Source organism: Argiope bruennichi, chromosome 6, assembly GCF_947563725.1.
Source record: "Argiope bruennichi chromosome 6, qqArgBrue1.1, whole genome shotgun sequence".
NCBI classification, from domain to species: domain Eukaryota; kingdom Metazoa; phylum Arthropoda; class Arachnida; order Araneae; family Araneidae; genus Argiope; species Argiope bruennichi.
In genome coordinates, this window is record NC_079156.1 from 108,217,129 (window position 1) to 108,241,892 (window position 24,764).

Here is a 24,764-nt window from a genome sequence, read left to right on the forward strand (position 1 = left end):
TTTCTTTTTTGTGATTTCGAAGTAAAACCTTTTAAAAGTTTATTATATTTTAGTGATCGTCGCGGTGTTTGCCCAAATCAGTCTGTCTTTCATGGTGTTATCCAGTCATTTGTTCAAGTTGAAGAATACAAAAAGAATGACAATTTAGAAGTAATTTTTAGCTTTTTCTTTTTCTCTTATGTCATACATCTACAGTTCTACCTTAATGCATTATGTGTGTTACCATATCTTATTTTTTTGTTTGAGTTTGAATTATTTTTTGTAGTGTATTGGAACAGATGTTTTATTTATTGTGTATCCACCAGGAGAACACTTCCTGCCAAATAGCTGTTTATAGCGGTTGCTAAAGGAACAGATTACTGTAAGAAGAGTTCATTTTGCATAGGTAGAAGTTCATCCAAGTTTCAGTTGGCACGTTTAGTCCCAAATTGCTGATATTTGGTATTATTGCATTTAATTTTTGAAAATAAATTCAAAAATTGATTAACTAAGCCGAAAATTATTTGAATAGAAATCTTGGAAATATCTGATATTCCTACCAAATGTATACAAAGAAATACACAAATCAAGTTGTGATATTGAATAGTACATGTGTTTAACAATTGCGTAAGGAAAAAAAAAAAAAAAATGTAAAGTATAATTTTGCATGACAAAAAAATTAGTCTTCTTTTCAAATTTCTTGAATTTTAAATTTATATAAGTAATTAAAATAAAATTCCCCAAAACATGTGTGAGGTAATCTGCCTAATTTAACATAAAAACAATAGTAACCTATTTTCAATATGCTCACGCTTTTTGAAACATAATTAACTTCAAAAAGTTTATATGTAAAAGTATTCTAAATTTGAAAATAATTCAGGTGCTTCTTTCAGGCATTTGAGATTTTAAAGTTCATCTTTTCTTAAATGAAATGGCATTTTAAAGAATGTCAAAATTTAAGAGACACGAAAAAATTATTAAATATCGAAATGCAATTAATATTAACCAAAGAAATAAATAAATAAAGGCTAATAAAATATGAAACAAGTAAGCCAAGAAAATATAAAGTCATGAGCAATTGTGGTTAAAGCAAGAAGATAAATGGTCAACTGTGTTTTCTATTGCTTCAAATTGATGCGAAGAAAAAAAACTCCAGACTTCTGTCCAATTCCTCCTGTTCAAAATGGACTTTCCCTATCAAAACCTGATTTTATAATGCCTGTTGTAAACATAAGACATTTGCCTGGAAGTTTTCTCATGGTGGAATAGATAGTAACTGAGACAAATTTCTGTTTTTGCATTTGGCTCTGTTGTCCCCCCCCCCCCCGCCTCGCAAAAAAAAGATAGAAGTTTTGAAAAATGCTGACAAAGTGACACTAATTAAATAACAATTTATTAAATCCAAATAAATTTTATTACTGTATAAAAATTAGTCCGGCATTTGATAATGAAAACTGGATAACATTATATCATTTTTGGCATTTTGGTCAGTTGAAATGATTGAGTATTCAGTCACATTTCTAACATAATGAATCTGAAATAATTCTTAGTTTTCTTTCATAAAAATGGGTAAATAATATTTTCAAGCTTATAATCAAAATTCGAATTTATACACAAGATTATTCTAGTAAATTTGACAAAGTATTTTGGGAAAGTTTGAATTAGTTAGCAACTATTTAAAGTTAGTAATGAGTTTGATTTATTCAAAATGAACATTGCTATTTATTTCTAATTTTCTTTAAGCATAAAGAGCTTTAAAGTTTCGTGTAATTCTTTAGATTTTTTAATTAACATTTTAATATTGCAATTTTATTTACTTGAATGGTTTCTAATGAATTTAAAACTGTATAACGAGATAATACTAATTTTTTTGTAGATAAAAGGAATAGCATGAAATAGAATTTATTGTTATTGAAATTTTTTTTAAAAATACTTTCTTATAATGGTTTTATTTTTAAATGTAACTCTAAGCTTTGTGGAGGAGATATTTTATTATAATCGATTTTTTTTTTTCTGAGTGTGTTATCGCCTCATATAATAAAGTGTTGAATTTTAAATCTTAATTTTTTTTTCTCGTCACAAAGTTTTACCAAATTCTTTATATCTAATACAAATAAAAATGCAGATGCTATTGCATGGTTACATTTTAACAAAAGTCTTTTAGTTATCAAAATTCATACTATTGATTTGTGATGATGAATGATTTTTAGACTCGCTTTTTCACAGTGAGTTTTACCTTCCTGCTTGAAACACAATTTTTCTTTTAGCATCAATAGGTTTTCATCTGTTATGAACATGAGTGAGTTAAAATCAATAATGAAATTTTAATTGTTTCAACCCTTTAAAGGGCCATTTTTTTCTAGTCATATTATGTTAAAATATTTTTAGGCTTGAAATTAGAATAAGAAAAGGGATTCATTTAGCTTATTACATAAATTTAATTTAGTTAATTAATAATTCAGTAACAAATCAAGACAGCATTTTGTCTGAGATAAAGAACTGAAGCATCTAAGTTTCTGACTTAACTAAAAAAATTTGTCAGAACTTATGCTAACCTACATAATTTCATACAAATATTGATAAATTTGGTGGGAAGCATACTTCCCACAGCAGTAGAAAGGGTTAATCCAAGAGAGGCCTGTTTTATAGGTTTTTTTTTTTAAAATATAGAAACGCAGCGGTTGACATGAAATTTATATAGACATTTGCAATAACTTTGATTTATTAGAAGGAAAAGTGTGAAATGGTTTATTGGAAATCCATACTTTTTCATGTACTTACTAGATAAAAGATGGAGTCGTAAAAAATTTTTAAATTTGAGAATCTAGAAATGAAAGTAGTAACAATCTCTAATTCTGAAGAATTTTATTTACATTGCACTATTGTTTCTGGATTTAATTAGCAATTCTTTTTTATTTCTGAGCTAGCTATTAACAAATGTTTTTGTAAAAATCTAAACATTTGAAAAATTAGTAATGATATTACACTTATCAACAAGTTTTATTATGCTTTTAACTTATTTCTAATAAATCAGAATTATTTTACAAATAAATAAAAATAATGTAAAGGAGGGTTTTTTTTTTGCAATATTTGTTTTAATTAAGAAAGAGGCATATTTTACAATTATATTTTGCTAATATCATGGCAATCAAAATTCTTTTATACTGTAGATGTATGCTAGGAAATCATGCTTGCATTTGAAACAAAATATCTACATAGAATGTTTCTCATATTGTTTGCTTTGAAGCCTTCTCTTGTAATATTCTCTCCGTGAATATCTTCCAATCCTATAATTGACATTGTATCCTGAATTATATATCTATCCCTAACATAATTATAAAGAATAATATCATGCGCAAATTGTGGCTGAACATTAAAAGGACGATGGAATATTCTCCACTTATTGCTGAGAATATCAAAAGATAATTCTGTGTATCTTCTTGCTTAACAAATCGAAAGTTGAATATTTTCTTTTCGCTTTTCAAATGTTTTCTAGTATATGGCATTAGCAAATTTTTATGCAGCCTAAATGCTGCATCACCAACAAAAAAGTATGGAACTTCTGGGCTTTTTGTACGTGGCAAGTGCAAAATAAAACAGTATTTTCTGTCCACATTACCTATCAGCACAACTGAATGGTAATATTAATTATATGATTATTGTATATTAATTTCTAATTGTATATTTGTATTAAATGTATATAAGGTTTTTTCCTTTTCCTCTTTATTTGATGACAAAATATCAATAAAGATAGAATCTGCACTCTATTTATTTCAAATTACACTTAAACTGTAAATAGTTAAAATAATATGGTTAAATTAAATTTGTTTGCTAATGAAGTTAAGCCAACTCTTAAGATGGCAACGGAAATTTTACTACTGTGTTTGTAAATCTTCGATTTCTGTGAGCAGTAACGGTAAAATATCTACATTCTGAAGGGGGGGGAAGCTGCGTGTAATCCGTCTAAGCCTTTTCATTATGAAATATGACTTCATTGCATTTTCTGATGTCCATCTCTGAAAAATTTGAACAATGTATTGGGGGGAAAATAAAAAATGCAGTTCAGTTTTTATAGGATTGGATCAATTGATAGAAATTGGAAAAAGCCTGACTCTATGCAAAAATATCTAAATAAAATATCTATGCCTTATATGCAAAAATATCTAAAATATTCAGTTTCAGTTTATTTATTTTCAGCTATATCGGCAGATTTTTGAAACTCCTTTTCTAAGGGCTACTGGAGAATATTATAAGTTAGAAGCTAGTCGCTTACTTCAAGAAAATGATTGCTCACAATACATGGAAAAGGTTAGTATTTTTGAATGTTTTTTGGAAGAAAAACATATTGTTTTGAATGATTAAAACTTATTCTCATTTGCTTGATTCCACTTCCAATCTAATTTTTATTTTTTCATATATGAAGTACACAAAAAGTGAAATTATAGTAATTATCAAATAATTCTATAGAGAAACTGATGTAATTGTCAAATAATTCTATAGAGAAATTAATGCAATTGTCAAATAATTCTATAGAGAAACTAATGTAATTGTCAAATAATTCTATAGAGAAACTAATGTAATTGTCAAATAATTCTATAGAGAAACTAATGTAATTGCCAAATAATTCTATAGAGAAACTAATGTAATTGTCAAATAATTCTATAGAGAAACTAATGTAATTGTCAAATAATTCTATAGAGAAACTAATGTAATTGTCAAATAATTCTATAGAGAAACTAATGTAATTGTCAAATAATTCTATCTTGAGCTTTCTATGAATCTTCACATTTCAAATCTCCCAGATCTGGAAAAGCATATTTTTGAATTATATTTGCCCATGAACAAATTTACTTAAACACTTTGGGCTAGATGGATAAAAAAAAAATTCAGGTTGTAATTTTTACACCAAATTTGTACATATTCTGTCAAATGATTCACTGAAGTTTGTCTATCAGTCTGTGATGAAGAGAACACTATAACTTCAAATCCCAAAGAACCAGTTGAATAAAATTTGATGTTCAGTTTTGGTATCTCGATTATGGATCTATATCAAATAGTAAACTAAATCTGTTAAAGGATTGGCCATCTGTTGATCTTCATATTTGTATGCAAGTAAATGCAATAACCCAAAAACACAATGACTTAAAAATATAAACTTAGTATGTGATTATGCCACTAAAATTGTAAGATAATTAAGTTTTTGTTTCAATTTGTTAACAGAAGGGTAGGATATAAAACACTTCCTTTTCTTTGCTATGTCACAAAGCACAACATTTTAATGTGTAACTCTGAAAATAAAAACTAAAATTATTTATGGCCTTTCAGTGTTTTTGGAAGAAGGAAGTAGAGAGGTGTAATATCTTGTTAAAAGAATATGTGAAAAAGTTTCAGGGGTCTTCCTCCTGGCTTATTATAACAAATTGCTTCTTTATTAATTTGGATAGTAATTTATTTGGTCCTCTGAAAGAAAAAATTACTTTTAGTATTAAGGTCTTGTTATAAAATATAACTGTGATGGCTGTGGTTTTTGTTTTTTCTTATGATAAGGCTATAGTGAGTTTAATCATTATTTATTTCTATGTTTTTTATAAAAAAAACTCACAAATAATACATGTTTGTTATTTCAAATGTATGCTGCTTGGAAATTGTATTTTTGAATTCTATTAATTATGTTAAAAAAAAGACAGGATTCTGTTTTTAAAAATTATTTATGAATTGTTTATTAATTTATTTTCAATAGTTTTAACCCTTATCCTCTTTTTGTGTGAAGAAAAGATTTGAAAGATTGAATGGCATTTTCATTTTACAGATTGTTTACATAAAACTTTTTTTTTTAAAAAATCTGTTTTTATTTATTCACTTTATTTCATCATATAATACATAAACTGTTAAATTAGCTTGCAATACTTAACCCTTTTTTAAAAAATTAAATATTATGTTGTGTAACAATCTATATTTAAAATTGATCTGCAGGTTCTCCAAAAGTTGGATGAAGAAGACTTTCGAAGTCGCAAATATTTGCATCCTAGCTCATACGGTAGAGTGACACAAGAATGTGAACAACGCATGGTAGCAGATCATCTCCAATTCCTGCATGGGGAATGCAAGAGAATGGTTCAGGAGGAAAATAGAAAAGGTATTTATGTGAAGACTTTGTACTCACTATTCTTTTGGTTGAAAATATTTAATCCTTTTTAGACGAGAGGCCTCCATTCCAGATGCATACCTAGGACAGAAAGTACACAAAAGGAGTCATCTCGCAGGATGAGGCTTTTGCGTCACTAAGCCGTACTTTAAAAAAAAAAATCACAAAAAGATTGTCCTAACTTTGTTATTTTTGATACCTTTTTAGAATATTAGTTCTTTCATAATATGAGCACATTCTTCCTCTGACAAATTGCAAGGGTTTCCGTAATAAAATGAGGAATGCATGAAATGTATCCTAAAGCTATGCCAAATACAGCAGAACTGACAATAAAACCCGAAAAGACTACAGTTACACAGTAATAAAAAAATTAAAAATTAATGCAAAGGGAGACCAGAAAGGTGAAAGATTTTGTCAAATGAAAAGTTACACAACCCAGCTATGTTTACTCTTTACATTACTCTTACTCCCTTCCCCTGCAACAGCTGATGTGTGAAATGCGAAAGTCAAGTTGAATATGAGCAAACTGAAAGTCGGGATACAAAAACTATATTTAATTCAAAAGTGATGGAAGAATTGTTCCAGCTTAAAATGCACATATGCATCTTCGTCCCATGAGCTCGATTTCCAGAAATATACAGGTGGTATGCCTGGCTGTGAGACGTTCGTTGGTGATGCATGTATGACATGGCCGTTGTGAAAGAGTTAAGGATTGAGATTTGGTTTCATTGTTTGAAACTCTTTAATTAGCATTAATTGCTTCAGTGTCCACATTTTTTAAAAACTTGCTTGTTAAACAAAAATTTACAATTATTTGTTGTAAACTTTTATTCTGATTTAATTATTCATATTTCCTTCTCTTAATTCAGTACTTTAATTCTTATTTTTTAGATCTGCAACATTTGTACCTCTTGTTGAAATCAATCCCTAGTGCATCTGAGGCTCTAATACTGGAATTGCAACAGCATATTACTAAAATTGGATTAGAAGCAATTAATGTTCTCCGGGGAGACAATGTGAGTATTGTAAGTTACAACTGTATCATCAGTTTTTCTTAATCTTCTTGCATGTTTATAATCAATTGGGAATTATTAAAATAAAATATTATTAAAAGATAATTCAGTTTTATTGAGAAGAAAATAAAAAAAAATAAAAATTAAAAGCTTTTGTTATCCTTTTTTTGATATGTTATTATCAATATAAATAAAGGTCTTTACAAATATGTGAACTTACTTTAATATCATTATTCAGGATATTGTGAATTGTTATTTATTAATCTTTTCAGCTTTTAAAAACTACAACTTATGATCATGTGTCAAGGCATTGTATAACTAAGAAATATGATCTAGATTAGGAAGGTTATTGATTCTCGGACTCTGCTTTTAACCAGCATTATTTAAAAACTCGCTGATCAATGAGTCAGCATTAAATTGCTTACTATGTAGGTAAGCAATTTAAGACAAACTTAGCATGGTAGATTTTTTTCCAAATGAAACAGAAATGGAGAAATAATTTCCCTTAAAAGTCTTTCAGGGAGACAACTTATTTCAAACTCAGGCTAAGCCAGATTTTTAATAGTTAGTTCAAGGTCACTTTGCACTTCTCTTATTAGTCCTTGAAGTGTTGTGTCCTTGTTATTCAAGATCAAGTGGTTTAAGAATGGTCCTTTTTTCATTATTTAAATGCAGCATTTGATAATGGCTGAAGAATGATATGGTTGAAATGAAACAAATTTCTCTCTGTATATATTTTTGTAATAATAGAAATATCTAGTAAAAATGCAAAAAAAAAAAAAAAAAAAAAACTATTATTAGTTAGAAAATTTTAGTGCGAGAAATCCAAATAGAAAACGGATATGGGTAGATAAAATAGTGCTTGGAAGTTGATTCTTTATTTACGAATGTTATTCATTTGAGGCAAAGCATTGAGTCTTTCACCTCTTTCAAATGGATTAATTTAAATGCCATTTTATGTTCTTAACTTGAATAATCTGCTTTTTGATATTTTGTTGCAGGATTTCTCAATAGCTGAGGATGAATAAAAGTCTGCGAGGCAGTACATTAATATTACATTATTTCTACATTAATATTTACAAGACATATAAAAGTCAGAATTTACTCTTAAACCTTCTTAAATTTGTACAATTAAAAAGTGTTGAAATTATTATGATTGAAGGATTTTTAAAAAAAAAATAAATGCATGTAATGAAGTTGTATTTAATGAATATAGTTCATTAAATAATAGGATGAAATGAATAGGAAGTTATGAATTAAATAGAATTTGTGCATTAACCACATGTCAATAACTAATCATCAATATCACGTTTACGATAACCAATGTTCTCCAATGGTGAATGGTTAATACACAAGTAGGAAATAAATATTATAAAATGAGTTCTTATGCAGAGTTCCTAAATCTACTCAGATTTTTTTATATATATATTTTTCTCATTTATTTTTCTATTTAAAATTTAATAGTTAATTTGGTAGTGAATGTATTAATGGAAACTTCATTTGTTATGTTTTGTTTGCTCGTAAAATATTTTTCTTTTAGGTTCCACAAGCATTTGTAGAGAGTCTCCTTGCAGTCCATGATAAATTTAGTAACTTGATCAAGACCGTGTTTTCTGGTGATCAGCAGTTTGTTGGAGCTCTAGACAAAGTATGTGCTGGGTTTAAAAAAAAAAAAAAAAAAAAAAAAAAAAACTTATAAAATATATTTTAAATTAAGGTCTTTTAATAAGTGATTGGAAAATCAAATGTAAAGTATTCTTGTGATAAAATGATATTAGTTCTTCCTTGTTGCTTGATTTACATCGAATTTAGTAGATAATCTATATACACTAAAATGTTTTGTTTCATGCCTCCATTATTAGCATATTTAAATTATAATTTGGTGTTAATGAGAATTTATTTTGATTTATGAACTGTTTCATCTGAACTGATTAAAAAGACATTGAACTTTTAGTCTTCAATTTAAAAAAAATTGAAGAATGTTATAACATTGAGTATAAGTATGACCCTAAATTTATTTATTTAGTCATTATTTTTAGTATTATAGTTGGTTTAAATGAACTATTTTTTTTATTTTTTAACTAATTTTTTTAGGCTTGCTCTGCTGTTATTAATCACAAAGGAAATCCCAAACTTACTTGTCGGTCACCAGAATTGGTAAATATTTTTTTTTGTGTTGCTAGTATATATTGATTTTTTTGTGTGTGTGTTCACTTTTACAAAATTAAATTTTAGGAAAATGATTGTCATTTTCACTATTGTGAAGAAATTAATCATTATGTATATATTTATTTCTGTATAAGATATCTTTCACAATAATGATCGTTGTGGAATCTTTAGGTATAACTCTTAAAATTATTTTATTCAATTTTAGGATAAAATAGGTTTTGAAATATTTGGCACTATTTATCTTATTGTTTTAGTGTGCATGAATATTGGTCAAATTTCACTTTTAATTCTGCTTTAAAGGAAATCAAAACTAGTTTCATCCAAAATGAAGTGGTGTGTGCTCTCGCTTTGTCTGCATATATCATTTCTTTTTTTTGTATGAAATTCATCATTAATGCAATATCAAGAGAAAATAAATACCAGTATAGAGATTTGTTGGTTACAATTAGATTGTTTTATCTTTTTCTAATTTAGCATAATGTTATCAGATACCCTAAGTATCTGTAACTAAGGAGTTTTCTTTTCAGTTTAATTTGTGTAAAATGTAGTAAGCAATTGATAATGCTACCCTAACTGCACCCTGAATAACAGAAATCCTTTTCTAAGCATAATTTTAATAATTTATACATTTTGTAATTCTGAATACCTTTTACAACAGTTAAAATAATAATTTAGAATATTTTAAGATGATATATGGGAATATTTAAATAAATATAAACAAGAAATATAAATTAAATATGCCTTAGCATAGTTCTGTACTAGTTAGTTTTTGTCATATTAGGAGTATAATGGATTAAGATTATGTTAGAAATATTTATTATAATAGGTCTATTGTATAATCTAATTTGGCAGAACCATGTTTAGAGGATTCTAATAATCTGATGACTTTGATCCTTGTAAGCCAGTCTTGTTATGTGTGCAAATTTAATTTAATGTCTTACAGTATGTTTCCTATTTATCAGTGTCAGTTATTCAGTGGTTGGTATGGAAGTTTGTGGAGAAAAGATAATTCATGTCCTTTTCTTATAGAATGTGTAATAGATTTCAAAATTATCATGTTGAGTGTTATATTTGTTGAGAATGAATTGAGACTGTCCAGTTTACACAATCCTTAAAAAATAGATAAAATAAATAATGAAGCAATAAAAATAAAATTTTGTTATTTGGGAAAGTAGCAAATTTAAATTTTTTTATTATTAATTTCATACGGTGATAGTGCTATAGACGGTGCTATATGGTGATAGTGCTCAAGACAAGAATCTCATGACAGGAACAGGAACTTTTGGGAAGTCTTGAAGTTTAAAAATGAGCAGTTATAACTTAAGAAGTTATATTTAATTCATTTGCATAACATTTCATGCATTGGTTTTTATAACAAATCTCTTTATATATTGATCTTTTTTAATTTTTACCTGTATCTTTCTTGTCCTTTGCAGTTGGCTAAATATTGTGACTCGTTACTGAAGAAAAATGCCAAAACATGTACCGAAAATGAAGTAGAAAATAAACTAACCCAGTCAATAACCATTTTTAAATATATTGACGACAAGGATGTTTTTCAAAAGGTAAAATATAAAACATATTTCCCTTTTTTTTATTTTATTTAATGCAACAGATACAATGAATTTAATTAATATCTAATAATTAATTGTTATTTATTTGATTTCTTACAGTTTTATTCCAGAATGTTGGCAAAAAGACTCATATATAATCAATCCATGTCAATGGATGCCGAAGAAGCAATGATAAATAAATTAAAGGTAACTTCATCTTTCTTCCTATTCACAGGCAAATGTATATGCATATTTTATTAACCCATTTACACTTTGCATTCCTTCTTCTGTTAGGACAGTTATTTTATTTTTGTGTCTAAATTGATTCCCTTCACATGTTTCTTTTTTGCTTTTTTTTTTTTTTTTTTTTTACAAATCAATATAAATATCACAAATAAGTTTCAGTGTGATTATACTACTTATAAGCTAAATTTTTTGCAAAATGTAGTAATTTTTATTACCTTGAATTATTATTGAATTACTTTGGCTTCCTTCACTACCTTCGATAACCTGAGACCTCATCTGACATTCCTGCTTTGTCTTTGTGTCCATGCTGCTTGTGCCTCCCGGAATGGAAATAAAGCAAAGTTAAAAATTCAAAGTGTCATCTCTCTCTTCGGCCACGACTCTGCCTCACAATTTATGTTTACACATATAGTTATTTTATGTCATTCCTAAACTTAAAAATTTTTTTCTTCTCTTGCATTTTACTTCTTCTGTGCTCTTATGGTAATTTCAAACCTATCAACTAATTTTTATTATATTTTTCTGAATATTTTTTTTTTTTCTTTCCAGCAAGCTTGTGGGTATGAATTCACGAGTAAACTTCATCGAATGTTTACTGATGTTAGTGTTAGTACTGATCTCAACGGTCGCTTCATGCAGTATCTCAGAGATAACACAATAGACCTTGGAATTAACTTTTCTATATCGGTCCTGCAGGTGAGTTTGCATCCTAAAGGGAATCTATTTCAGTAACCTTCAACATTTTCTTATTGCAACTTAAAGAACTTGAAATATACTTCAGTAGATTTACATCCCAAGCAAATCATGTTTTGAATGCAATTTTTCCCTGCTGCAATTACTTAGAATATTGTAATTGATCAATTTCTTTCCTCACAAAGAAAAAAAAAATCTTCTAGAGATCTCATTCATAAACAAATTAAATATGTAATTAAAGATATTTCTTCCTTTTTCTAAATTTCTTGCTCCACTTGTATAAGAAAATCAGGAGTCTTCTTTATCATCAGTTTGTGTTCTTTGTCTGGACTAAATCAGTGTAGATTCGTTTAACCCTTTGAACTGCACAAATATAAATTTTCTGAAATTTTAAAAATTTTGTTAATAATTTACATGCTTAGAGTATACCTTAAAAAAAAATTAAAGTGGATTGCACCACAAGGAGAAGGGGGTTCACTGGAGTACCACTGCACACCTATGACATATTCTTTTTATGAAAAATTAATACTTTTTTAGTCATTTTGTAAAATAATTACTCAATATTTATTTATGTAAATATTAAAACATACAATATTATCAATTAAAATTACTTATACTATCTCACAATTTGGAAACAAAATTATAAAAGACAAATTTTAAAAACAAGTAATTCTCAAATAAAGCTAGCAATGGCAAGTTCTTTATGTGGCATTTAGACTTTAAATACAATCAGCACTATATTCAAGTTATGAAGAAACATAATATTTAAATCAACCCTTTAAAAATTAAGAAAATTATACTATATTAGAAAATATATTTAACATGCGCAGAATATGGCTGCTTACTAATACAAAAAGAAAGCAACTGAAAAGAAAAAATTTCAACTATCATATTCATATAAAACTTATTCAAATATAATAAATTTATATAAATAATATAAATAAATTCCTCATCCACAAAACACATGGCAAAACCTCTGTAAATTATCAGCCACTTGACTAAGAGAGACGGGAAAGAAAACATCTGTTTCGCTATTGTGGTTCAAGTAGCAGAGAATCGCATGCCGTTGATGCGCGGTGGTATGCTTCTGAAACCACATAAAAAGTTGTCAAATATGAAGAACTTTTCTTTCATGATTTGATTTGAAAAAAATGTGTATGTTGTAGACAGCTTTCATGCAACAAATTTATGAGTGGTATTTTGAATTTGTTTATTTATTAAGTATTGAAAGAAAGCATTAAAAATAACATATTTTTTATATATATAAGAGAGATATTAATTAGTGTGCTGACATCTACAGGCAATTATTAACGTTAAAATAATATTTTAGAGCCTTTGATTTTGGTCAGTAACCACTGCATGTTGAGAAATTATTTTTAAAATGTGGTGGTTTCTCTCTGATACTACTGTGCATCAAAGAGTTAAATGAACAGTTTAGCTGTCTAATTTAGTTTGATATCTTTATGACAGCTGTAAGCCATTGTTGTTTACCATTGTATTATGATTGCTAGATTGGTCCATGAAAAAATTGATTTGAATTTTAAAAACAAATTTGAAGTTCTTCACAAATTTGAAAGTTGGCCAAAAATTAATCAAGATTGTAGTGGAGCACACTTAAAAATTTAGCAGTTTCCTTTTTTGTGAAATTTTTAAAAAATCATGAGCTTTTTGTGAGCAAGACCAAGCAATAAACTTTAATGGTTTTAACAGCAATGGATCTGCTGAAGGAAGTCTTTAATTGAACAACATAATGAAGCAAACACTTATTCGTTTATATCATTATGCATGGTTTGTTGCATTTTCAGCAAATTTTTAAAAAATATTTCAAGGATGCACAATATTTAAATAAAATGTTGTTTTTGACGATTATTCCTGTAATTATTAATGATTGTATTTTATTGTTCTTCTTGAAATAAATTGTAGAGAACCCTGAGATAAAAGTTTTTAATATAGTTGATTTTACCCAAATCTGTTGATGTCGTCAAAATTCTGAATTGCCCAAGTGAGCACTTTAAGTTGCAACTATTGTATATTCATTGCTATATACATATATATATTGTCATATGTAAATCTCCCAGATCTGTTTGCTGTGCACTGAATATTGAACTTTTTTTTCAAAAATAAATTATCAGTTGCTTTTTGTTTTGAGTTTCTATCTTCCCTATTTATCACAAACAATTTTAGGAAAATATAACATTTTCTAAATATAATACAATAATTATTACTACGTAGTGATGAATCTGATAAATTGAATTTCATTAACTTGATTTAATTTGAAACATTGAAAAAAACTTTTTTTTTTTACCATTTATAAAAAATACTCATATTTTCTATTCATCATGATAATTTTGATATTTTTTCCCCATCATATAAAACTGAAATTTGTTTTTTCATTTATATTTTTTTTTATTATCTGCCTGTGATGATTAGCTGGTCCACCAGGTGCATTGGTTGTTTTAAATCTCTTTTAACTCTATGTGCAATTTAATATTCATGATTTTCACACTAAGTATTTTTAAAGATTAAATTATTACAGACTTTAAATCATTGTTCAGTCTTATTCTATTTATTTCTCATATGAACAGATTGCCTGGAATTTCTATTTTCTAATTGTGCATTCTTTTTTTTTTCCACTTAATTTTGTTGAGCTGTACTGATGAAGTCATATAAAAAAGTTTTTTTAATAGTACAATAAAATTTATTTCATATTATAGGCTGGTGCCTGGCCTTTGGGACAGACTGCCATTTCGACGTTTGCCATCCCTCAAGAACTTGAGAAAAGTGTTCAGCAGGTTAGTGAAGAAAATTTCTTGTCAACTATTGAAACTTGTCAGCTTTAAATTGTTTGCTAAGAAGTTTCATTGTATAAGGTGCTGATCTTGTTTCATTTATTCATTCATTCTCTGTTTGGTAATAAATATAAGGGCAAGAAACTTTGTAAAAAATCATTACCTGTTAAAAATATTTTATGTACTTGTTAAAACAATTATTAAAATAGTGTTATGTATAATATAGATGCTTATTGTGTTTCTGGAGCATCAAGAAGAATTCATTATCTAGAAAGCATTGGTGGTTTTATTGCAATATACAGGTGATTATCAAAATAATGGAAACACCTTAGATTTATAAGGAATCCTTAATTAGTATGATGTAGGCTTTGCCTACGGCATGAATACAACTTGGATTCGTCCAGGAATCAATTCATATAAGTGTTGAATTGTATTTAGAGGAATATTGTGCCATTCTTCTTGGAGATATTGTGAAAGTTTTGGGAGAGATGCCGATGGAGGATATCGATTCCATATTGAATGCTTTAAAGTAGACCATAACTGTTCCATTATATTGAAGTCGGGTAACTGTGTGGGCGAAGGCAAATGTTTTAACTTCATCCTCGTGTTCATCAAACCATGGTTAGACAAGTCTCACTGCATGGGTAGGTGCATTATCATCCTGGAAAATTCCATCTCTTGCAGGAAACAAAATTTTTGTCATAGGATGGATCTGGTCTGCTAAAATTTTTCTATACTTCTCCCCAGTTATCCTTCCTTTCTGGGTTACAATTGACCCAGTAGAAAACTACAACATGTCTGTCCATATCATGACAGATCCATCTCCACGCTTGACAGTTGAACGGAGACAATCATGATCATACGCTTGTGTGTGATCGTACCTAATGTGCACCCGTCTTGTTATAGGGAAAAGAGTTAAACATGATTTGTCAGACTATATTACTTTCTTCCATTTATCAATCGACCAAGTTTTGTGAGTGTGACACCACTGTAAACGACATTTACCATTAACATCTGTGACAAGTGGCTTGGAAGCCTTTTGACTGTAATCACTGACACTGGAGAATCCAAATAGGTGTCAATCTCTGTGATTACTTTAGCTGCAGTTGTTTGGTTTTTAGACATTATAATCCGATTCAATACCTGTCGGTCACTTTCACTGAGTTTCTCTGTTCTGCCAACTATTTTGCTTTGCCGTGCTGTATATATGCTATCGTGACTTTAGACACCGTACCTCTAGAAACAAATAAAAGTTGGGATGTTTCACTCACACCTGTTCCAGCTAGATGGGCTCCTACAAATTGGCCTTTTTGAAAATCTGACAAGTCCAACATTTTACACTTTTGAAAAGAATGCAAGAATTGTAGAACTTCAGTGAAGCTAACACATACTACCAGAATATATATGTTACTATTTATAAAAAAACTGGTGGTTGTTATTATATTTTAATGCTTACGAATCACATTTAAAAATATCACTTTTATTCATAGGTGTTTCCATTATTATAATAATTATCTCATTAGATTAGTCATTTTAAATGCATTTTTAATTATTCTAGGATTAATTTTTGAAATAAAACTCCAAGGATTTTTTTAATCTTTTCATTTTATTTGTTAAAAGTATAAATCTTATACTTTGATAGTAGTAGTTTTGAAATTCATATTCCTATTTTCCCCAAATTTTTTACATGATTCTTTATTTTTTCCACCCCATTTTAGTTCGAATCCTTTTACAGCAGTAGATTCAGTGGACGTAAATTAACCTGGTTGCATCACTTGTGCAATGGTAATTTTTATTATTTTGTCTTTTATATTTAATTTTTTGTGATTCTTTTCATATTCCCTTTACTCATTTGAAAAATATTAGCGTATTAGTTAATTAATAATTAATTGATTTAGTGGCACAAGAGCCATGCATTTTTATGCCATGTTAAACTGAACTTTTGGAAATTTAACTTGGTTGAAATTGGATAGCATTTGGAAGTGTTGAAATCAGATTAAAAGCAAAAAATTCTGAACAAATTAAAGCTTAAAATCACAGGTTGAAATTTCATGATAATTCAATTTCAGCTTCTTGTTAGTGTTAAGGATTTTGCAACTTTGAAAAAAAAAGTATCTTAAGGCTCTTCATTTTTATGTGGTTTTAAGACTGTAAGTAATTTACTGTATTAGTAAAATATTTCAGGTATAGTTAAGACATTTTAGGACAGCTTTTAAAAAAATCCTATATATAAAAATCCTTTCATAGAAATCTTAGATTTTGTTGAATAACTGAATTTTATAAGCCATTATTGATTTTAATTTGTTAAATTGATTACAGTTAACATCAGTATATATGTCATTGAAATATCATTTATCAGTCCTTATCAATTTTCTTTTTCTTTTCGATATGTAGAAATGGTATAGTTAAAAAATGGGAGAGAAAAATGTTTTAAATTACTTCAGTTCATGAATTTCTTTGGTACATGCCAAAAGCAACTTTTTTGGAGGGAGACATTAGCGATGATGTAGTAAAAGCAATTAAAATAAATATTTGTGTCAATTTTAATTATGTAGAATAAATTTTAAACAAGTTAATAAATCTAAAAATTTCTTGTTGAGTGAATGTTAATTTTATACAAATACTATAAATTAATGTAAAGAGAAGAAAAAAAATATTTAATTTTTATTTCTTGAATAGCTGAACTGAAATTATGTTATTTGAAGAAATCTTACATTGTGACAATGAGCACTTACCAGATGGCAATTCTTTTGTTGTATGAAAAAGCTGATGTTTTGACATATGCAGAAATTTTAGAAAATACGAAATTAAGTGATGAGCAACTGTCGAAACAGATCCAGAGCTTGTTGGAATCGAAACTTCTTTCAGCTGTTGATAGCGTAAGTGAAACTCTCTTATCTTTTTTTTTTCTTCTAAAAAATATGACTTTTTTGTATTTTAAAATTAATATAACTTTATAACTGTAACCTTTAGATGAAAATTTACTTCTAATTTGAAAAGTGCTCTAAAAAAATGTAAAGAATTATATTTTGTTTAGTTTGATTCAGTGTGTTACTGAAAAAATCAGTCTTGATTCTTATGAAAACGCCCTGTTATATTTTAGTAAAATATTTTTGGCGCACAAGAAAGAAAAAGTGACCAACATTAATTGATTTAAGAAGTTGGGGAATTTCTTTGGCATTTCTTGAAATGGTTACAATGTTCTAAAATAGTCATTTTTGAAACCTTATAATGTACAGTACACTCCCGATTATCCGCGGAATTGGGTGGCGCGGCCGCCGCGGATAACTAAAATCGCGGATAATCCGAAAAAAGTTAAAAACGGGTATAGCAAAAGAGAAAACAGTCATTCCAACTTTGAAAATAAACAGCAGGAAATGTTTAACTAACGCTTAATATTTTAGTATATCACTCAAAACTAACCTAAAATGCATTTTGTTAATGAAAACAGAAAAGTGCTTTGTACTTACGAGAGGCGTCACAGGATACACAGAAAAATCAATACATATGTACTGTTTTAATACTGTAATGTATTATGTAATTACAAAAGCATAACTGCATCTTTTTGAAGAAATCAGTCAAAAAACTTTGTGCGACAGGCGCGGATAACCCGCCCGCGGATAATCGAGAGTCTACTGTAGTTTTATTTGTTGAAATGCAGCACTTTCTTAATATAAAATACTAATCTGCCAAGAATGTTTAACTGAATATCAGTGAAACTTCTTAAATTGTAGGCATTGTAAATTTTCAGCAATATATTTATTCGCTTAAACAACATAAAATACATAAAAACTGTAATTCTTAACATTTAGTGCATTGTTTCCCCCCCCCCTCCCCCTCCATTTAAAAGTATAAACTGGTTATTGGAACCAATTAGAGTACATCCCCTGTATAAATGTATAAAGAAATTAATTTTCCATGAAATTAAATTATTTTGTTTAAATAATTAACTTCTTTAAATCAGAAATTTTTTAAATTAAATTTAATATTCTTGAAGTGTACAATTATTTTGTTGAATTTCTGTAAAATCTTATTAATGAGATTTTAATATTAATAAACTACTTTTTTTTATATTCCTTTAAAATCCTAATGTTTTATAAATATGTTTAAATAAATGTGCAAAATATACATTTGATCTGGTTATGAAAAATTGAAAAGGTTTGTTTGACCATTTGCAGGATTAATTGATTTGAATAATATAATATGTATTCAAAAATCAGATATGAGAATCTTTATCTGAGATGTTCTTGAAAAATGTACTTTTCCTGTAAATGTAAAAATAAAATTAATCCTATAATTGGTTTAATGTTTCATATTGTTCTTTGCTTTGTCTTTAATCCAATATCCATTCTTAAGTTTTCTGCTTCAAATAAGTCTAAATTTCCCTTTTCTTCTTTTAATAATTGAAATTAATTTATAATTACATCAATAGTCAATAAGGAGCTAGTGGATGCACCCCTATTCTCGTTTTTTTATTATGTATTTATTTTCTAGAGCTTTTTGTGTTGAGGGGCTCAAAATTTACAGAACAATTTTGAGCAGATAATTAATTATTTAAGATATAAAATCTTTGAAATTTTTTTTAACCAAGATATTTTTTTTTTCTCCTGATTATGACAAGTTTATTCATCACAGTTGTATGAATGTTGACTTTTTGTCTGTCAATTTCTTGTAAAAAGGAGAAATATTATTTCTTGCCAAAACTATTTTAATAAAAGGATTTTTAATTCTCCTTTAGTAAAAGGCTAAAAACAATTAACTGTGTTAATATATAGAAGAATATATCTCAATTCTTTGAATTCTGCCTGGGTATATATCTTATTAACCCTTAATCAGAATTTAGACTTCAAGCTCAATAATCAGATTATTTATGATGTTAAAATAATTTAGTATGAAGTTCAATTAATTTGTTCAGCCTATATTATTTAGAAGTATTGATTGAAGCCTCAAATTTCTTTCCAATAATTGTTTCTGCTGTTAAGCATTTCTTTTTCTTTTTCAGGAAAAACCTATTGAAGGAGACAGTACTTACAGTCTGAATAAAGACTACACAAATAAAAGGACAAAATTTAAGCTGACAGCTGTCATCCAGAAAGAAACTACTCAGGTATCTATATTTATTTCACAATTTTTTTTTTCCATCAAACCTTATAAAATTTTTTAGATTCAAATATTAAATGATTTTTTTTTTTGTATATGCTTTCTTAATCACATATCTATCTGTTATTTTTCATATCCTTGTTAATATTTAAATTTTCAAGTGTATGAAAATAATCTTGCGATGTGATTTTTTTTCTTTCTTATTTATATATGTTAATTGCAGTAATTATAATTTTGCTTTCATGATGGTGGTTGCATTCAGATATATTTATAGAATTTGCTTGTTTATATTCTAGAAATTGACCAGAAGACGTTAAATTCAATGAAATTTGTCAATGAATTTTCTTTTTTTTATGTAGCTTAGAATCTATCTATAAGTTCTTTTTAACATATGATCAACACAGGGCATCATATTTGCTTTCCATTATATTGAGGTTTTATGGGCACTTGATGACTCAAAAATATGTGAAGACTCAGCAGTTAAGTTATGAAAAGTCCATATAGATTATTACTTTGCTTGCATTCTATTTTCTCTTTAAGGATGGATATTCTAAAATATGCATCAACTTTTACATATGTCACTTCTGCTTATCTCCCAACTGCTGCGAAATTTCCGTTGTTGGTATGAAAATTAGTTATGAGTACATAGCAAAAATGTATGAACTAATATATGTAAGAAAGAACAGAAAAAAAAAAAAAACTTCCCAAGTAATTATTTGCAATAATTCTAGTAATGAACATATTTTTAGCATATTTAGAAAGAAAAAAAAATAATAAATAAATGGTATCTTGTTCCAGCATGCTGCTTCTCATAATAAAATGTATATGGGAGTTTGTTATGATGTTAAGCTGAGTAATGATGGTTTAAAAAAAATGCTTGCTATAAAATGGGAAAGGGGGGGAGTGTAACGATTTTTAAAATAATTATTTTACTGGTGTATTTGTCAAACTTAAATGTCAAAGAATTTTGAATAATACTTTAAAAAATTTGTTTTAATTCAATTTCTTAGATAATATTTATTTTTCAATTATTTGTTTATACCATGCTGTATATATTGGTAAGAAGGTCTACTGGTGAAACCCAATGTTGGACAGCATTGCTTCTTTGATGCTACTGATATGCAAAAACATACAAGTTGAATGTTGGTAATTTCTAAGAATGCATATTTTAAGTACTGGCCCCTTTTGATAACTTGCAAGTTTGGTGAGAATTTTGCATGCATTTTCAATTAAATTTATTATACATATTTGACCATATAAATTATCTTTTGACTTTCACAGTACTTTACTTTATTATTCCTCATGTAAATTTCTCAGTTAATTTAAATGAATCCTGTTTTCCTAACTTTCAACAATGGAATGATATGATTACATATTTAATGGCATTCTGAAAATGGTGCAACTTTTAACGTTCAATCTATTGTTTAAAACTTCACAAAATATATATTTAAAAAAAACCTAAGATTTAGGGGGGGGGGAATTGCTTGACACTTAAATTGGTATTGAAAGATAATTTTTTAAATGTTAAAATCGATTTTGTTCTGCATATTTTTGAAAGATATGATTTAACAAGCTTCAAAATTTCATTTCATTATTAGTTACAATTTTTTTAAAAAAAGCCCTCTGTATTTTGGAGGTGGGTATTCCCACCTTCTAAAATACAGGGCATGACATGTTTCCATGATAATGCAGATTTTAGTGTTTTTGCAATAGAATTTTATTGTTCTTGATCAATTAATTTTCTTTTAGGTAATAAATCTGAAGTATTTTTAATATCTCCATACTTCTAATGTAAATCTAGTCATTTTATTATTTAATTAGTCAGATTTATTTTGTTTCTCTGTTTTTGTCGTATTTTATTATTTTATAGAATTTGACTTTTTTTTTCTTTTCTTTTTAATCCATACCTGTGTGATGCCTGAATATACATATGTGCTAAATTTGGTAGTTCTAGGTCAAATGGTCCGTCATGCAGAACATCAATATCTATATTATATTTCTCATCTATAGTTAGAGATTTGTATCTTGTCATTTTATTCAAGATTCTGTTAATTTTAGTAAATGACTCATATTTTCCTAACAGAGAGGGGGAGGTCAACATTTTTTTCATTGGGGGAGGGGCTTGATGAGCTTCAAAAGAAGATGTTTGTCTTTTGATAATAATTAAAGTTCTGTGATTAAATATATTTAATTTGCTTAATATTAAGTCTAGTATTTTAATATTTTATAGCAAGAAGTAGAACAGACGCATGTGTCTGTGGATGAAGACAGAAAGCTATACTTGCAGGCAGCCATAGTGCGCATTATGAAAGCGAGAAAAGTACTAAGACATAACACTTTGATACAGGAGGTAATATTTTAAAACTTTTCATATTTCCCCCCTTTTTTTATGAAAATTACTAAAGAACTAATTTTTTATTTATGTTAATTTTATCTTGTTAAGTTCATAGTATTAGAGTTGGTAGTGTCTTTCTTAAATTTTCATAAAAGTTAGGTAGAATCGGATCTGTGCATAAATTAGTGCTTATTAAATAAATATTTTTGACTTAAATTTTTCAGGCATTAAATAATGCTTTAAATCTCATCATTAGAAATAATTTGTCGTGTGAATAGAAATTAAAAAAAAAATTTTATGATTAATTTTTATTAGAAATTCCTGTATTTTTAATTTTGTACCAATAATTTTCAAAATTCATTATCTAAGTGGATATATGGAAAAAGTATTTTTTTTTATGCAATAATGTTTGTTGTAATACTTTGTTTATCCTTAATTCAGCTTCTGTTAATTCAGAGTTTTTCATATTATTATTAATTAGATTTTTGCATTAATTTTGCCCTATATTTAGCTGGTTGAACTTTTTTTTGTTTATCTTGCAATTTTAATCGATTTTTTTTCACAGGTAGCATTGATGCTTTAACCACAGAATATTTAATTATTTATCTAGTTATTAATTAATGTAATTATTTAGTTTAATAATCCATACTTTGCCATAAATGATTTATTATTGAATAAATTTAAGGGAGTAAAATTTCTTTTTAAGGAATTCTTTTGAAGACTTTGCTATTATGCAATATTTTCAATATTTTTTTTTAAAAATGCAAACATTTTCCTTTTAAAAATATTAGGACACATTTTACTTAAAATTCTTCCATTTTATATAAATTTTGATTGTAGAATTGCTTATTGGATGTAAAAATATGAGGAAAAAGTTTATTGCTACTGTCTTATAAGTTAATTACTAATTTTGATTATATATTATTTATTAAAACTGAAACATTATAATTTTTGTTTCAAAAATTGATTATTTGTTGATATAGTTTTTCTTTTATGAAATTTAAAATAAGCTGGATTTTTATTGTAATCCTTTATATTTTGAATAAGCTCCACTGTAGTTGGTTTGTTTTGGTTGAATTTAATTTAGTATGGATAATCAAATTATCTATGTAATAAATATTTTTTTTTCCTTCAAAATTATAATTTAAGAATTTATATTTGCAATACAGGCAAATGAATTCTCTCTTTGACTGCAACTGCTCAGAGAATTGTAACTTGCGTATCAATATTAATTGTATGTATTAGGTACAATTAATATTGATACTTTTAATTAGCTATGTATTAATATGCTTGTATATGATTTATTTCTGTAAATATTGTCTTGTATAGTTACCAGACAAATGTTAAGTAATGGTATGCATAAAAGTGATATTTAAACTTAAAATATATATTCAATATATTATTTATATATATATATTATGCTGTGTTTCATTACAGGTTATCAACCAAGCTAAGAATCGTTTTGTGCCCAATGTTTCTATGATTAAGAAGTGCATTGAAGCTTTAATAGACAAGCAATATATTGAAAGGACTCCTAATTACCCAGATGAATACAGCTATGTTGCTTAAAAGAATTTTCAAAACTGAACCTATATGAAAATGACAACTGCCCCAGACTTGTACATTAACTTCCTGTGTATTCTGTTTTACTATGTGATCGTTAAAAAAAAAAAAAAGTTTCTTTTCTTTGCTGTGCACAATAAATTGTAAAAGACAAGTAGGCTGTATTTGTAACATTTCACATGAATGTATGTAAAGTTGATGTATATACCATGAATTTCATTGCATTTGGATCATCATGAAGAAAATTTGAATGATTGAAGAATTTCATTTTAATGAAAATTGGAAAGTTACAAGTTTTTGTCCAGTCAGTCAACTTCAACTGGACTGTGGTGGATGAAGAAATGTCTTGTGTGATATATTAGCTACGTTTTCCATCAGAAGTCCTATTTTTATAGGGAAACTGAATATATTGTTGGATATGTAGTAGTAACAATTTGCATTTCGAGGATATATGCATATTATGAAATTTGGAAAGAATTTTTCGAAAGAATGCATAAGTTTTATTTCTGCTCATTATTATTTTTGAGCAATGGTTACCTTAAATGTTTCACCAGGATCAAGTTTTCTCCGCTCCATTCAGGAGAAATAATAGATTATTAAAAACAAATGTGTAAACTGTGTAATCCGAAATCCTGCTCCTTGTTGAATTTTCTGTGAATGCATATGTCTTGATGTTTTGGCATGAAACTATGTTCTGCAGCATATAATAAATTTATTAATTTTTATTTCTACATGTGCAATTGTAACTGTGTTTATAGTCTTTTATTTATTTATTGGACATGATACAATTCCACAAATTCCAACATTTTCAAAATCAAATTTTATTATTCTTGGTCACTTGTTTATCATAGTTGTATCAGATATTTTAAATATCTCAAGCACTTCAACATTTTCAATGTTACCGACGAGATATCTCGTCTTGGGCTAAAAAAAGTAATAGCATTCTTCATATATATATTAGAAAGTTCACCTTATCTAAACTGGCATAAGAGACAAATTTTAGCCCACAGAAGCCTGTAATTGTTAGTATCTGAAAGATATCTCATCGGTAGAGTTAAAAAATTTATTTTATTGTTAATTTTATATACTTATTTTACTCCTTTATTTAGCTTAATCTATTATTTTATGAAACATGCATTGGTTTTGGTAATTATATTATAAACAATAATCTTAATTAGT

General features: G+C 27.3%; 1 protein-coding gene across 5 annotated transcripts in view; it reads left to right on the plus strand.

Moving 5' to 3' along the window:
* Positions 1-24,316, plus strand: part of LOC129971493 (cullin-2-like) — a 38,836-nt gene extending 14,520 nt beyond the window's left edge. For 2 of the 5 annotated variants that reach the window (XM_056085315.1, XM_056085314.1), the window contains exons 7-21: positions 54-150; positions 4,162-4,287; positions 5,953-6,115; positions 7,016-7,149; positions 8,678-8,785; positions 9,232-9,294; positions 10,743-10,871; positions 10,980-11,066; positions 11,655-11,801; positions 14,513-14,590; positions 16,306-16,372; positions 17,267-17,466; positions 19,590-19,694; positions 21,918-22,037; positions 23,460-24,316. In XM_056085315.1, the coding sequence (XP_055941290.1) occupies positions 54-150; positions 4,162-4,287; positions 5,953-6,115; positions 7,016-7,149; positions 8,678-8,785; positions 9,232-9,294; positions 10,743-10,871; positions 10,980-11,066; positions 11,655-11,801; positions 14,513-14,590; positions 16,306-16,372; positions 17,267-17,466; positions 19,590-19,694; positions 21,918-22,037; positions 23,460-23,591 (1,756 nt within the window). In that variant the 3' untranslated portion in view covers positions 23,592-24,316. The remainder of the gene's footprint in view (positions 1-53; positions 151-4,161; positions 4,288-5,952; positions 6,116-7,015; positions 7,150-8,677; positions 8,786-9,231; positions 9,295-10,742; positions 10,872-10,979; positions 11,067-11,654; positions 11,802-14,512; positions 14,591-16,305; positions 16,373-17,266; positions 17,467-19,589; positions 19,695-21,917; positions 22,038-23,459) is intronic. The other 3 variants (XM_056085316.1, XM_056085317.1, XM_056085318.1) reach the window with 3 other exon arrangements.
* The last annotated feature ends 448 nt before the right edge of the window (positions 24,317-24,764 follow it).